The 17,526-nt window shown below is 43.6% G+C and overlaps 1 protein-coding gene across 1 annotated transcript in view; it reads left to right on the plus strand.

Annotated features, from left to right (window-relative positions):
* The window catches only part of LOC311245014 (disintegrin and metalloproteinase domain-containing protein 19-like), a gene marked incomplete at its 5' end in the record, with an annotated part of 148,091 nt that overhangs the window by 44,670 nt on the left and 85,895 nt on the right, over positions 1-17,526 (plus strand). The window contains 3 exons of the mRNA XM_084334766.1: positions 7,885-8,027; positions 10,398-10,575; positions 17,124-17,213. Coding sequence (XP_084190892.1) covers positions 7,885-8,027; positions 10,398-10,575; positions 17,124-17,213 — 411 coding nt within the window. The remainder of the gene's footprint in view (positions 1-7,884; positions 8,028-10,397; positions 10,576-17,123; positions 17,214-17,526) is intronic.

Genomic DNA, 17,526 nt, shown 5'->3' on the forward strand with positions numbered 1-17,526 from the left:
CAGTAATCAGATTACTTTTACAAGTAATCTGTGGCATCACTGACTGTACCTGAGTACAGGTGGCCTGGTGAATCTAAATGTACTGTACCTGAGTAGAGGCGGCCTGGTGAATCTAAATGTACTGTACCTGAGTAGAGGCGGCCTGGTGAATCTAAATGTACTGTACCTGAGTACAGGTGGCCTCATGGTGAATCTAAATGTACTGTACCTGAGTACAGGTGGCCCGGTGAATCTAAATGTACTGTACCTGAGTACAGGTGGCCCTGGTGAATCTAAATGTACTGTACCTGAGTAGAGGTGGCTGCTGGTGAATCTAAATGTACTGTACCTGAGTACAGGTGGCTGCTGGTGAATCTAAATGTACTGTACCTGAGTAGAGGTGGCTGCTGGTGAATCTAAATGTACTGTACCTGAGTACAGGTGGCTGCTGGTGAATCTAAATGTACTGTACCTGAGTACAGGTGGCTGCTGGTGAATAGGTCGCTTTCACATATAGTTTTGGTGGACTCGGTGTGGTTCTGGGGATGAAGTTGCAACATTTTTGCATTCTTCATTTGGTTCGCCTGCTTTCACATAGAAATCTGTCAGGCGGACCGAGACCTTCTGAACAATGTCACGCGGTCGAAAAGGGCGCTTGTCTATTGGACAGTGGAAATGTGTGTGTGGCTGCGATCCCGTGTGTGCGCGCGCGCGTGTGTGTCTGTGTGTGTACTGCGGAGCCCTCCAGATCAGTGGAGCCGAGTTTTGACATGGCATTGATCCATTGTTCTATTGAAGCACATTACCACCATCCTCTCGCTAAACAACTTGTAGACCACTGTGTTTTTATGAGTGCCCACAAGTAGCTGTTTTATTAATAATATAATAAGCTGCGCGCCTCGGTAATAATAATAAGCCGCGTTTTTTCTTCCTTCTTCCCAAGATGCACAGATATATAGATAGATAGATAGAGAGATAGAGAGATTAGATGCAGTGTGCTTGTTTTGCAGTGAGTGCTGCGAGCAGTGGTAATAATAATCACTTCCTATATTTGGTTCGCGTTTGGTTCGATGAAGCCGAACCGAGACCGACGTTTTCAGGCGGACCAGAGTTTGACTGTTTGGTCCGCGAACCGAGTTCGACGCGCATTCACACAGACCCGAAAAACCGGACTATCGAATTCTGGTCCGAAAGTCCGGACCAAACAGCCCCTGTGTGAAAGCGACCTAAATGTACTGTACCTGAGTAGAGGTGGCATCTGGTGAATCTAAATGTACTGTACCTGAGTAGAGGTGGCATCTGGTGAATCTAAATGTACTGTACCTGAGTACAGGTGGCCTCATGGTGAATCTAAATGTACTGTACCTGAGTACAGGTGGCCCTGGTGAATCTAAATGTACTGTACCTGAGTACAGGTGGCCCTGGTGAATCTAAATGTCAAAAACACAAGGCTCAAAAAAGGAAAAACACATTCACAAAGATCGCCACACGCAGTTAAAGTGAAGTTATTTACGTCTTCAGAGAGTTGGTGGTAACTAACTAATAAAGAGGCTAGATCTATGATGAACTTTGTGCTCAAAACACAAAATCGACTAGACTAGTGCTTCCCAATCCTCTCCTCGAAGCACCCCAGCCGTTCAATGTATTTGTTAAATTCCACCACCAGCACACCTGATTCAACTTAACTAGCCCTTTATTAGTTGAATCAGGTGTGCTGGTGGTGGAATTGAACAAATACATGGAACGGCTGGGGTGTCTCGAGGAGAGGTTTGGGAACCACTGGACTAGAGCATACATTTGAGCCATCAAAGAAATGAAGCAAAAGCCTGTGTTGAACTGGTTTATTTTTTAGAAAATAAAAAAATATAGTGGATTACTATTACGACTACTACCACTGCCAATACTACTGATACATCCTTTATGGGCAAACTTTTTTTTATATATATATTTTTCTTTTTTTTCTATTATTTTTTAAACAAACACATAAACATAAACATAACAACATAAAATTAGATATACAAGCATTAATTAACAGTGCACATCCAATGCAATCACCATTTAAATGAATGTATTATACAAGATATACACAAAATACTTGCTATCTAATACCCTATACACATATGCTCTTGCTCGCTCCCCCCCCCCCCCCCCCCCCCCCGGCCCCCCCCCCTTGGATAATCCATCCATTATCATTCGCTCCTAACCAGGCACTACAATTCATATGCTAGCTTTTATTCTCTCCACCACTTCTAACCACTGTAATTTTGGATTCACTGAGACCCAAAATTCTTGCTGTAGATATTTCTAGATAAATCACATCGAGATATGTAATAATCCAGACCTTTCGGCAAATGTTTTCCGGTTGAAACCATCGTGATGCTATCAGATTTTTAGCCGCTGTGATACCAGATAAAACCAATCTCTTTAGCTGTATAGGGACTGCAAACTCAAAAACATCATTCAACAGTAATACAGAGGGGTGTACAGGTATATTCAGAGTTAAGAGATTTGATAATTGCTGGGTCACTTCTTTCCAGAATATCTTAACTGGTGGGCAGTCCCAGTACATGTGCATAAATGTACCCTCATCCCCATTTGTACATAAGGTGCATCTGGAGTCTTGTTTAAGACCCATTCTGTTCAGTCTTATAGGAGTCAGCCGTCAGGTGTGTCCTATGAATATAGTTAAGATTGATTTGTTGATGGTCCGGGTTACGTGACGCAAGTCGAACATTTGCCCAGGCTTCTTGCCAATCAAAATGTATTTCCTTATGGGCAAACTTTATATTTAAAAAAAATAGTAAAAAAGAAAAAAAGATTTAAAAGAAATTTAAAAAATGTATAACTTATTTTTTTGGTTCATTATACAACTGTGGCAGGACTAATTAGACGGGCCGCCACAGTCTAGGTAATCAATGGGAAACCCTGACATGGTAGCCTGTATTATTGTACAGAATCCTACACATAGGGGCTTTTATGCTCAATAAAATACACATGAGAAAAATATATGGCTCTTTAGAAAACGTATCTTTCTTCATTATCCTCATTTGTACTTATTCATAGGCTACTTCAAGGCACAGCAGTTGAGAACTCAGAGAACATAATTCATAGGGAGTGTTTTGATTGGTAGGTACAAAATAGGGCTTCTAACCTTCCTGAAGATAAGCCAGCATCCCACTGGAATAGCATTCTGCCTTCATTCAAGCAATTATCTTTTGTCAGATCAGGTATCACATTTTTCAAACGATAACTAGACAGGCATCTCATTTTGGAATTAATCTTTGATTGCGCCATATGCATTTATTCATTGTGACTCATAGTTATTCACCAGTGCTCCTTTGGGAATGCGTGATTCAAATGGCACAGGTAGAATGAAGGTTATTTGCTCAGTGGATCAGACAACTAATTAACTCTGAAAGCAGTCACTGATATCTCTGTGAGAGAGAGAGAGAGAGAGAGAGAGAGAGAGAGAGAGAGAGAGAGAGAGAGAGAGAGAGAGAGAGAGAGAGAGAGAGCATGAGCTCTGAGACCTGCAGGAGCTGACTGTATTTTAGATGCTGTAGCCTGCTCATTTTTAGCACTTACCGGTAGTCGTGTACCATGATGTCATATGAGGCTAAACAACCTGAGGAATCCGTGGTTACCAGGCATGTCATGCAGGGGCGTAGCTGGGGGGGGGGGGGGGGGTAGCTTAGGATGATTCCAAGGGCCCAGCACTGTGTGTGGGGGGGGGGGGGGGGGGGGGGCCAAAAAAAAAAATAAAAAATCTTTTTTTTTCTAGACATCACTCAGGTGTATTATTGATGCTCTCATTGATACTGTGTGTGTGTGTGTGTGTGTGTGTGTGTGTGTGTGTGTGTGTGTGTGTGTGTGTGTGTGTGTGTGTCTGTGTGTGTGTGTGTGTGTGTGTGTGTGTGTGTGTGTGTGTGTGTGTGAGATATATAGAGAGAGAGGGGGGGCTTTGGTAGACTATTGCATTGGTCCATTCATTGAAGATGAACGCAATGCGACATCCTTTACTAGGCTCACCCACCAACAGTGCAGGTGCTGAACTGCTGATCCGAATGTATAGGTAAAAACCATATTATGCGTTTTCATCAATAAAAAAATGGCCAACAAAAATTCCGCTCGCGCGCTGACGCGCGCTCGCATTCACTGGGGGCCTACAAATATATTCTTTCATGGGGCCCAGAATCTGGAGCTACACCCCTGATGTCATGTATATATACTGCTCCAGAGTTAGGGGGCTATATACTGCTCCAGAGTTAGGGGCTATATACTGCTCCAGAGTTAGGGGGCTATATACTGCTCCAGAGTTAGGGGGCTATATACTGCTCCAGAGTTAGGGGGCTATATACTGCTCCAGAGTTAGGGGCTATATACTGCTCCAGAGTTAGGGGCTATATACTGCTCCAGAGTTGGGGGGCTATATACTGCTCCAGAGTTAGGGGGCTATATACTGCTCCAGAGTTAGGGGCTATATACTGCTCTAGAGTTAGGGGCTATATACTGCTCCAGAGTTAGGGGGCTATATACTGCTCCAGAGTTAGGGGCTATATACTGCTCCAGAGTTAGGGGCTATATACTGCTCCAGAGTTAGGGGCTATATACTGCTCCAGAGTTAGGGGCTATATACTGCTCCAGAGTTAGGGGCTATATACTGCTCCAGAGTTAGGGGCTATATACTGCTCCAGAGTTAGGGGCTATATACTGCTCCAGAGTTAGGGGGCTATATACTGCTCCAGAGTTAGGGGCTATATACTGCTCCAGAGTTAGGGGCTATATACTGCTCCAGAGTTAGGGGGCTATATACTGCTCCAGAGTTAGGGGCTATATACTGCTCCAGAGTTAGGGGCTATATACTGCTCCAGAGTTAGGGGGCTATATACTGCTCCAGAGTTAGGGGCTATATACTGCTCCAGAGTTAGGGGGCTATATACTGCTCCAGAGTTAGGGGCTATATACTGCTCCAGAGTTAGGGGGCTATATACTGCTCCAGAGTTAGGGGGCTATATACTGCTCCAGAGTTAGGGGGCTATATACTGCTCCAGAGTTAGGGGGCTATATACTGCTCCAGAGTTAGGGGCTATATACTGCTCCAGAGTTAGGGGCTATATACTGCTCCAGAGTTAGGGGGCTATATACTGCTCCAGAGTTAGGGGGCTATATACTGCTCCAGAGTTAGGGGGCTATATACTGCTCCAGAGTTAGGGGGCTATATACTGCTCCAGAGTTAGGGGCTATATACTGCTCCAGAGTTAGGGGCTATATACTGCTCCAGAGTTAGGGGCTATATACTGCTCCAGAGTTAGGGGCTATATACTGCTCCAGAGTTAGGGGCTATATACTGCTCCAGAGTTAGGGGCTATATACTGCTCCAGAGTTAGGGGGCTATATACTGCTCCAGAGTTAGGGGGCTATATACTGCTCCAGAGTTAGGGGGCTATATACTGCTCCAGAGTTAGGGGCTATATACTGCTCCAGAGTTAGGGGCTATATACTGCTCCAGAGTTAGGGGCTATATACTGCTCCAGAGTTAGGGGCTATATACTGCTCCAGAGTTAGGGGCTATATACTGCTCCAGAGTTAGGGGCTATATACTGCTCCAGAGTTAGGGGCTATATACTGCTCCAGAGTTAGGGGGCTATATACTGCTCCAGAGTTAGGGGCTATATACTGCTCCAGAGTTAGGGGGCTATATACTGCTCCAGAGTTAGGGGGCTATATAATGCTCCAGAGTTAGGGGCTATATACTGCTCCAGAGTTAGGGGCTATATACTGCTCCAGAGTTAGGGGGCTATATACTGCTCCAGAGTTAGGGGCTATATACTGCTCCAGAGTTAGGGGCTATATACTGCTCCAGAGTTAGGGGCTATATACTGCTCCAGAGTTAGGGGCTATATACTGCTCCAGAGTTAGGGGGCTATATACTGCTCCAGAGTTAGGGGGCTATATACTGCTCCAGAGTTAGGGGGCTATATACTGCTCCAGAGTTAGGGGCTATATACTGCTCCAGAGTTAGGGGCTATATACTGCTCCAGAGTTAGGGGCTATATACTGCTCCAGAGTTAGGGGGCTATATACTGCTCCAGAGTTAGGGGGCTATATACTGCTCCAGAGTTAGGGGCTATATACTGCTCCAGAGTTAGGGGCTATATACTGCTCCAGAGTTAGGGGCTATATACTGCTCCAGAGTTAGGGGGCTATATACTGCTCCAGAGTTAGGGGCTATATACTGCTCCAGAGTTAGGGGCTATATACTGCTCCAGAGTTAGGGGCTATATACTGCTCCAGAGTTAGGGGCTATATACTGCTCCAGAGTTAGGGGCTATATACTGCTCCAGAGTTAGGGGCTATATACTGCTCCAGAGTTAGGGGCTATATACTGCTCCAGAGTTAGGGGCTATATACTGCTCCAGAGTTAGGGGCTATATACTGCTCCAGAGTTAGGGGCTATATACTGCTCCAGAGTTAGGGGCTATATACTGCTCCAGAGTTAGGGGCTATATACTGCTCCAGAGTTAGGGGCTATATACTGCTCCAGAGTTAGGGGCTATATACTGCTCCAGAGTTAGGGGCTATATACTGCTCCAGAGTTAGGGGCTATATACTGCTCCAGAGTTAGGGGCTATATACTGCTCCAGAGTTAGGGGCTATATACTGCTCCAGAGTTAGGGGCTATATACTGCTCCAGAGTTAGGGGCTATATACTGCTCCAGAGTTAGGGGGCTATATACTGCTCCAGAGTTAGGGGCTATATACTGCTCCAGAGTTAGGGGCTATATACTGCTCCAGAGTTAGGGGGCTATATACTGCTCCAGAGTTAGGGGGCTATACTGCTCCAGAGTTAGGGGGCTATATACTGCTCCAGAGTTAGGGGGCTATACTGCTCTAGAGTTAGGGGGCTATATACTGCTCCAGAGTTAGGGGCTATATACTGCTCCAGAGTTAGGGGGCTATATACTGCTCCAGAGTTAGGGGCTATATACTGCTCCAGAGTTAGGGGGCTATACTGCTCTAGAGTTAGGGGGCTATATACTGCTCCAGAGTTAGGGGCTATATACTGCTCCAGAGTTAGGCTACATGTTGGCAAGGGTCTCCTCTTTACAGACACGCCCACTTCATGCTAATCCCATGCAGTTTTGGGCAAGAACCACGCAGTTCTTTGCATGCAGCACAAATGTGTTATTTCTGCCTATTCTAAAAATGGTGTATTTGACCATTTCTATCATACTAATCCCTAAACAGTCATGGAATTGCATAAATCTGGTATGACTGGAAATCTGAATCCAATTAGCTTAGCTTAGCTTTGTGTGTGTGAGTGTGTGTGTGTGTGTGTGTGTGTGTGTGTGTGTGTGTGTGTGTGTGTGTGTGTGTGTGTGTGTGTGTGTGTGTGTGTGTGTGTGTGTGTGTGTGTGTGTGTGTGTGTGTGTGTGTGTGTGTGTGTGTGTGTGTGTGTGTGTGTGTGTCTGTGTGTGTGTGACGTGTGTGGGTGTGGGTGTGGGTGTGATTGTGTGTACTTGTATTTCTATACTACAGGGGACAGTGACCTGTGTTTACACACTCAAGCAATGGGTACCAAAAACATTTTGGGGAGAAATGTGGGTGTCCCCATAACACAAATTAGGTTATGGTTATGATTAGGTTAGGTTATGGTTATGGTTATGGTTATGGTTATGGTTAGGTTATGGTTAGGGATAAGATTAGGGTTAGTTACAGAATGCATGTAAGTCTATGTAACGTCATCATATTTCACATAAACAAACGTGTGTGTGCGTGTGCACATGTGTGTGTGTGTGTGTGTGTGTGTGTATTGTGTGGTCACCTAGGCGCATGCCTATTCGTTTTGCACATGTTCTGTTCTTGCACAAAGCGCACTAAACCGAGACCCGTTACCCTCCGCAGGACCACTCGGATCTGCCCATCGGGGCCGCCGCCACCATGGCCCACGAGATCGGCCACAACTTCGGCATGAGTCACGACCACGAGGGCTGCTGCGTGGAGGCCAGCGCGGAGCAGGGCGGCTGCGTCATGGCTGCTGCCACAGGGTGAGCCGTGGGCCTTTCCAGCAGGCTTCATCACCACAGGCTTCACCACAGGCTTCACCACAGGCAAACAGACAGACGGTTTCTGTTGCTGCTCATTAGAACCGGAGCCGTCACCAGATTACGAAATGACAGTCGTTTTTTGCCGTCTTAAACTTTGGGGGTTCTTTTTTGTTTCTTATATAGCACAATTGAATCAGTGCGTATAACACAGACTTTCATGTGAATGTAAAACAAATGGGAGGCCCCACAAAAATAACAGAATAATGTGGACATGTTGTCATTCTCTAGTTACTGACTGGGCTCTTGATATAAGGACTAACACTAGACAACATGCTGTCATTCTGTAGGTGATGAGCTCTATATACAAGGACTAACACTAGACAACAGGTACATTATGACTGAGCTCTAGATACAAGGACTAACACTAGCACAGTATTATTTAATTCAGAGTGCTATAGAGCACAGTATTATTTAATTCAGAGTGCTATAGAACACAGTATTATTTAATTCAGAGTGCTATAGAGCACAGTATTATTTAATTCAGAGTGCTATAGAGCACAGTATTATTTAATTTAAAGTGCTATAGAGCACAGTATTATTTCATTTAGAGTGCTATAGAGCACAGTATTATTTAATTTAAAGTGCTATAGAGCACAGTATTATTTAATTCAGAGTGATATAGAGCACAGTATTATTTAATTCAGAGTGCTATAGAGCACAGTATTATTTCATTCAGAGTGCTATAGAGCACAGTATTATTTCATTCAGAGTGCTATAGAGCACAGTATTATTTCATTCAGAGTGCTAGTGTTATCCATGGAATAATCAAAGCACCCAAAGCATAATCCAAGCCGTGGAAGGCTCGCCGTCGTCCGGGTAGAGTAATCCAATGTACAGGTCCAGTCGCCCTGGCCCGGAGCTCCTCGGATGCAAGCACCACTAGTGGTCTGCCCAGCCTGGTTAAGACTCCAGATAACGTCAGGAACGATGGGGGTACTGATAACTTTATAACTCTAACCGAACGATGCACCATACATAAATAGACTATTATTAGCTTAATAGAATACGTCCAACTCGACGGTATAGTGCCAAACTATGACAATTCAACTATTAATCCACACGATATCTCAATGCCTATTCTGAGGCCAAGTAGGCCTTACTGCACCACACGTGCGTCGTGGGTGAGGCTTCGCGTCTGTTACTCGGTTGGAGGGTAAAGAACTGGACTAAAGAAAGTTCTACTTTACTTGCGCCATATATATATGCGCTGTGAACAAATAGTACCATTCGTATTTCGCCAGACGTATTCCTACGCTGGTACCGGGCTTGCCACGACATGTTGGGCGGCACGATTGAACTTGAACCTAGGGGTATGGCTGCTGGCGCCAGGTTCTCGTCCAATGGTAGAATGAAACTATTATGGGCTGTTTAGTAGACTAAAGGGATATTCAGTGCATATTGTACAAGGAATATACAGGGGATATCAAACGATATACAAATACTATTTAAATATATATATATAAATAAATATATATATTCGGTTTAATCTGATCCTTCACAACAAGAGTGCTATAGAGCACAGTATTATTTCATTCAGAGTGCTATAGAGCACAGTATTATTTCATTCAGAGTGCTATAGAGCACAGTACACAAACATGGCACGAGCACGGGGTGTCACTGGACATAGACAAGGGAGTGCACTGGAGGAGTGTAAACACACCCCTGTACTTCAAATCGATTGGTCGATCTCCCTGCCTGTCAATCAAAGGAGGTTGGACTCATTACAACTTCTTCAAAAAGCGAAAGTGAAATTTAACATGGATGGGATGTAAACATTGCGAGAGCAAATAAAACAGTGAAACTTGACTTTGCATGAGGTTGTATGAGGTAGGACATGTATTCAGCTTGTAGACTAGAGAACAGCTATTTGGGTGTAAAAGGTTATTACAGCTGCTTACAATAATAATAATATAATAATAAACTTTATTTGTATAGCACTTTTCATACAGAAATTGCAGTTCAAAGTGCTTCACAGCAGTAAAAAATACAGGCATAAGCGAGCATAAAAAAGATAGAGAGGTAGCAAGGTATGGTAAATCACAGTTTTTCACATTAGGATCTAACATCCCAATCTGTTTATGGTTTCATTCAGTAATAAAAATGATAAAATAGAATAGACAGAGTCAAAGAGTGCGGTTTGATTCAGTTTAAAAATAGGCAATACTAAAAAATTATAAAATAGAATGGACAGAGTAAAAAAGTGTGATTAAAATAGTTCAATAAAAATATACAATAACATTTACAACAGAGCATCGCTCATAACACTTAATAGAACAACAGAGCTTACAGTCTTTCCTCTCCTCCTAACAGGCATCCGTTCCCACGGGTCTTCAGCCGCTGCAGCCAGCGGGACCTGGACAGCTACTTCCAGAAGGGAGGGGGCATGTGCCTCTTCAACATGCCCAACATGAAGGACCTGGTGGGGGGCAAGCGGTGCGGCAATGGCTTCGTGGAGGACGGAGAGGAGTGCGACTGCGGAGAACCGGAGGTGAGAAGAGCCACGTGTGCAGCTAGCGCTTCATATCACGGCACACGCGTGACAGGGTAGTGTGGAAGAATGAACCACGATGAATAAGTATGTACTCTACTCAGTCAGATGTAGACTTAGTTAGCACAGGTTTATTTAGCTCTAACAGAGTATCAAAGTACAAATAGGTCAGGAGTTATGGCGGATGACTCCAGGAGTTTACAGGCCTACGTATCCTCCATAGAGCTCCTGAATCAAGTAAAACATAGTAGAGAGAAAGGGATTGTGGGTAGGTTGGGCCAGGTATTGGGTTGGAGGGGGAGTTAGAAGGGGGGAGGGGGGGATTGATTGATTGATTGATTGAAAACATTAATTAACAGATTGCAGAATGGGTACAGTACAGTACGCATAATTTTACACCCCGGATTAACCTCACCTCACCTAGCCTCATGCATCAGACCCGTGGAACGTACGCAAGCTAGTCTGAAAGTGGCCCATTGAGAAAAGAAACATATAGGCGAAGATGGTCGGCATTCGCCAATAACGTCAATTTGACCAACCGTGGCAATGTGTCGGTGCCTTTTCTCTCAGGCTGCAATGAATTCCTAGCGCTTTGAATGTTCTCCACATAGATAGAACACATCGAATTTCTCCATTTATCTATGCGTTACCAAGGCAACAGGTTGTCAGTGTGCACTCCGATAGAGGCTTTTTATATTACAGTTTAGAATAACCTCCATACTGGTAGCACAGAGAGGTCCGCAGAATTGTCTTTTTCCTCTAAAATAAGATAAGATAAGATATTCCTTTATTGATCCCCTTGGGGAAATTCAGGCATCATAGCAGCCTGGGGGAGGGGAGGTACAGGTAGTAAAAAAGCAGTGTAAACAATATAACAAATAAATATAATTAACTCTTGACAACAAGGTGCGAGATGAGGGTATGTATGCCCTCTCAGTTATAGTTGCCCTAGAATAAATAGTTACAATATATAATCCAATAATCCAATAATCTAAATCTAATCTAATATATAATCTTAAATTTTTTTATTATAATAAATAAATAAAAGAAATGCTAAAATGCTAAATGCTAAATATATGCAATATATAATCTAATAATCTAAATCTAATATATAATCTAAAAATGCTAAATGCTAAATATATGATTTGATATACAGTATTCACATAAGGTGCGGTATGCATAAGGTAGTATATTGTCCTTTTAGGTGGAAGTCAGCTACTAGGTTCCTGTTGTGGAGCCTGATGGCCGGTTAGTTGAGTGTCAGGGGGGTATGAGTCTGTGACTGACTACTTTAATGTACAGTAATCACAGCACCAGGAATTCATTGCGACCGGAGATACCATCACTGCGGCGAGTCCAACTGACTTCATTGAATGTGGCTTTCAGATCCAATGGGGAGCTAGCTTGCATACATTCCACGGGTCTGACGTGTCACCTCGACATGTGTCAATCACACACAACCACCTTGTGTTTTACGTAACAGACTTGTTGACGGTTTCCTCTCCTCGAAGACACGCGCGTTTGTTCTCGATGCTCTCTCAAAGTTCAAGTGGCATCACAAATAGAGAACGGAAAAGGCAAATTGCCAGCTGACGGCGAAGCGGACCGATGGGTTGAGTTGTCCCGACTCCCACTGGAAACCACAGCTGACGGCAAAGCACGCTGTTGGGTTGAGTTGTCCCGACTCCCACTGGAAACCACAGCTGACGGCAAAGCACGCTGTTGGGTTGAGTTGTCCCGACTCCCACTGGAAACCACCGCTGACAGTCAGGCGGCTGAGGAAAAATAACTGTCTTCTCCCGAGACGCCCGTCTTTAGCATTGCAAATGAGACGAGGAACAGAATGTCATTTAATGCCCCCTCCCCCTCTACCTGAGAGGCATTCGCAATACACCGCACATGCAAACATATGGGTGTTTATTCCCCCGCAACGCCAATCATAAACCAAGCCAACTTTTCAGTCAAAGAGAGAGCTCCTGGAGAGATCCCGCAGGACAAGTTACAGCTACTACTGCACAGTAAACTTCACACTGTGTGTGTGTGTGTGTGTGTGTGTGTGTGTGTGTGTGTGTGTGTGTGTGTGTGTGTGTGTGTGTGTGTGTGTGTGTGTGTGTGTGTGTGTGTGTGTGTGTGTGTGTGTGTGTGTGTGTGTGTGTGTGTGTGTGTGTGTGTGTGTGTGTGTGTGTGTGTGTGTGTGTGTGTGTGTGTGTGTGCGTGCGTGCGTGCGTGCGTGCGTGCGTGCGTGCGTGCGTGCGTGTTCATCTGTAATCCCCTCCGTTCTCCATTCTCTCCTGCTGGTATAATTGCCGTCTCTCATCCTTCCTCTCCCACGTTTTCAGAGCGCATGCAGCCTGGCGCCATGGCAACTGCAGTTGTCATCTTCATCGTGGCTTGACACGAGAGCAGAGAGGTGTCGCTCTGTGCTGTTGTATATATATATATATATATATATATATATATATATATATATATATATATATATATATATATATATATATATATATATATATATATATATATATATATATATATATATATAGTGCTGTCAATAGATTAAACATTTTTACTAATTAATCTCACAATTTTCTGTAATTAATCTAGATTAAAAATCGCATTTTTCTACTTAAGACCGAAGCTTGTAACAGATATTTACTTGAGTAAAATCATGGAATTAATGTAAAGTCAACACAAAGAAAGTATATTTCGATTCAAAGACTATTTTAATAGCTTTCTTTGAATACAGTTTCTCTCCTGTGAAATACAAATGTTCAACAAAACCATCAACATTGACTCAGCTAGACCTCTTTTTTTTTTTTTTTTTTTAACTTAAATTTTTTATTAACAGTTTTTAGACAGACAGCACTTACAAAAAATAAATAATAAAAAATAAAGAAACTAGCATCACAATAAAAACAAAAAGAAAAAACAGTGCACATAAATATTTACATGGGTATCACATGGTTAGTTGTCTGGTTCCCCTACTGTTGTTTTCTAGGTATTTGATACAAAGGCTGATTGTGTATCTCCCTTAAACAGGCATAAACAGGTAATTCCTACTCAAAGATGATAAATGCTGACTAAGGCTTGTATGTGTGATCTGGGTCCAGAGACCCTCCTTGAGCTTCTTTCTTCCCTTATCCTTCGTCCTTTCTTTTTTTTTCTCTTGTTTATTAACTTTCACTTTGCCTTTTGGTTCACCCATACACAAACCACATCATCCCTGAACATTTAATATCACACCGTTAAACAGACATAAATAATAAGGTATAAAAGCATTCAGCAATTGTAATATCCCAAAAACAAAATAGAAAATACTAACTAAAGCACAGGTGTGTGACATGGGTTCATAGACCCTCCTTGAACATCTTTCCTCCTTTACCCTTCGCCCTCTTGTGTTGCATTTGGTTCTTCCTCTGTGATGTCGTTCTCGTTCCTTTTATAATCCTCCCACTTTCCCCATCTTTCCCCAAATTTCTCTTCCTGTAACCTCAGCATGTGTGTTATCCTTTCCATATCCTGTATTTCTTCCACTATTCCTACCCATTTTGCTATTGTCGGTGGGTCTTCCTTGTACCACAGTCTCGTTATTGCTTTTCTGGCCGCTATCAACATTATCTTTATTAAATATTTGTCCCCCCCTTGTATTCCCTCGTGTGTCAGGTCTCCTAAGTAAAGCACCAGTCCTGTTTGTGGTAGCCCGTATCCTAATATTCTGATCATTGCTTCCCCTATCTCCTCCCAATACCCCTTCAGCTTCTGACATCCCCAGAATATGTGCGTGTGATTTGCCCCCTCCTTCCCACACATCCTCCAGCATGCTTTTTGTGTTGGTGCATATTTTCCCTTCAGCTCTGGGGTTATAAAGAATCTGATTATGTTTTTCCATCCAAATTCTTTCCATATTCTCGATCCTGTTGTTGAATGTTGTACCTCGCATATGTTCCCCCATTCCTTCCCTGTTATTCCTATCTCTAGTTCTCTCTCCCATTTCTCCCTTATATAATCGGTCATGTGTCCCTTGCTGGTCATTATAGCCCGGTATATTGCTGATATTACTCTTCCTTGCCCCCCTTCGTATGCCCATACTATCATCTTTATTATTCCATTCTGTTCCTCGTCTTTGGCCCCCCTTATTTCTTTGTTGTAGTAGTCTCTAACCTGTAGATATCTGAAGTGGTCCCTGTTTTCTAGTCCAAATTTCTCCTTTAATTTTTGTAGTGTCTGCATTTCTCCCTTCTCTATCATTTTGCATATCGCTGTTGCCCCCCCCCTCTCCCACCTTCTGAATCCATGGTCTAACCTCCCTGGTTTGAATCTCTTGTCATGTGCTACCCATCTCAGGACCCCTGACTGCTTCTCCAATTTGTGTGTTTTTACTACTCTGTTCCATATGGTCAAGGTGCATTTGGTGATTGGATCTAATAGTCCCTCTTTTTCTTTAAATAGTTCCCTATCTCCCACCAGAGCTTGTACCTTGTATCCCTCCCCTTCTTTTTCAATGTCTTTCCATCTTGCCTCATATCTGTCGTTACACCAGCACGTCACTGCTCTCAGTTGTGCTGCATAGTAATAATCTTGTAGGCTGGGTACTGCCATCCCTCCCTCTTCCTTTGGTAGTTGTAGTGTTTTATATCTGACCCGTGGTCTTCTCCCCGCCCATATGAACCTCGATATCAGTCTGTCCCACTCCCTGAATTGATTCTGTGGTATTTGTATCGGTAGTGACTGGAATAGGTACAGTAACCTTGATAGTATGTTCATTTTAATGACCTCTATTTTTTAATTGAAGTCCAAGGGCATTACTGTCCATCTCTCTAAGTCTCTCTTGATGTTCTGATTTATCTGTGTATAATTCGCCTCAAACAGTTTCTCCACCCCTCTCGTGATGTTCACCCCTAAGTATTTAATCTTGTCCATGTCCCATCTTATCCCGTACTGTTCTCTAATTTCCGTCGTTGGAGAATAGTTCCATGCTAAGGTCTGTGTCTTTGTCACGTTTAGTTTGTATCCTGAGTAGTGGCCATATTCCTTCAGTAGATCCATCAGTGCCGGGAAGCTCTTTTCTGGTTGCCTCATGTATACTATCACGTCGTCTGCAAATAGGCCTAGTTTATATTCCGTTCCCTTTATCCTTACTCCCTTGATGTCCTCGGTCTGTCTGATCAGTTGTGCCAGTGGTTCTATGAAAACGGCGAAGAGCGTCGGTGAGAGACAACATCCCTGTCTGGTAGCCCTCTCTAATCTGATTCTATCCGTCAAGCTGCCATTCACCTTAACCCTCGCTGTCGGTTCTTGATATAGCGCCTTGATCATCTTCATCGCCCTCCCGTTCAGTCCGAACCTCATCAATGTTTTATATAAAAATGTCCAGCTCACACTGTCGAACGCTTTTTCTGCATCTAGGCTAATCAGTACCGCGCTACCCCCTTGTTTTTGTATCTCCTCTACTATGTGTAATGTCTTTCTCACGTTGTCCTGTGTCTGTCTCCCTTTAATAAATCCAGTTTGATCTTCATCTATAATGTCTGGCATAAACGTCTCAAATCTTTTTGATATTATCGATGTATACATCTTGTAATCTACGTTAAGTATGGACACAGGTCTGAAACTACTACATAATTCCCTATCCTTCCCTTCCTTCGGTATTGTGGTGATTATGGCTTCCTTCCACGAGGGGGGCATTTTCCCCTCTTCCATCGTGTGTCTGAACGCCGCCCCTAACTAGACCTCTTTCTTATATCCGCGGTGCTAACGGAAATAAAAACAACCCAGGCCTATGTTGAAGTGCAGATTGGCTGCATGAGTCGATGCAAAAAAAGAACAAGCTAATTATACTGCTGAAAGTTCAAAACGTTGAACATTTTTCACTCCATAGATTAATCTAGATACATTTTTTTAACGCTTTAAATAATTTAAATGAATCTCCAAAGTTAAAGCATTAACTTTGACAGCCCTAATATATATATATATACACACACCTCCTCTCTCAGCTGACACCTCTCCAAAGTTTGACACAACAGTCGGTACTGTCTACCTCCACTACCCCTGAGCCATTACCGCGGCACAGTCTGATGGGTGGTGTGTGTGTGTGTGTGTGTGTGTGTGTGTGTGTGTGTGTGTGTGTGTGTGTGTGTGTGTGTGTGTGTGTGTGTGTGTGTGTGTGTGTGTGTGTGTGTGTGTGTGTGTGTGTGTGTGTGTGTGTGTGTGTGTGTGTGTGTGTGTGTGTGTGTGTGTGTGTGTGTGTGTGTGTGTGTGTGTGTGTGTGTGTGTGTGTGTGTGAGTTTGAGTTGTCTTCATTGTGTGGTGTCATCAGTGCGTGGGCTCAGGATGAACCAAGCTGCATTGATTTGCTGGTTTGCTTGAAGTAACTGAACATTCTCTCTCTCTCTCTCTCTCTCTCTCTCTCTCTCTCTCTCTCTCTCTCTCTCTCTCTCTCTCTCTCTCTCTCTCTCTCTCTCTCTGTGTGTGTGTGTGTCTGTGTGTGTGTGTGTGTGTGTGTGTGTGTGTGCGCGCGCGTGCGTGCGTGTGTGTGTGTGTGTCATCTACAGGAGTGCACCAATGACTGTTGTAATGCTAACAACTGCACGTTGAAGGAGGACGCACAATGTGCCCATGGAGTCTGCTGTGAGGGCTGTAAAGTAAGACACACACACACACACACACACCATGGCTGTCTCACAAACACACACACACACACACATATCTGACCAGACACAGACGTTAGGTCTTGTTGAGCAATCTTCCAAAAAAAAAATTACATGATATGAAAGTACAGGTTCATACCTTCAAAATAAGCTGTTCCTCTTAATGATGCATGCAGAGCTACTTTACCCACAGGCCTTTGCAACACACCTAACCCCTCCCCCACCTAACCCCTCCCCCAACTAACACCTTCTCCAGGTGAGCTGCAGGGAACAGACGACGTGGCTTTGTTATTATGATGTGATGATG

The sequence above is a fragment of the Notolepis coatsorum genome, assembly GCF_963971535.1.
Source record: "Notolepis coatsorum genome assembly, chromosome: 1".
Classification (NCBI taxonomy): Eukaryota; Metazoa; Chordata; class Actinopteri; order Aulopiformes; family Paralepididae; genus Notolepis; species Notolepis coatsorum.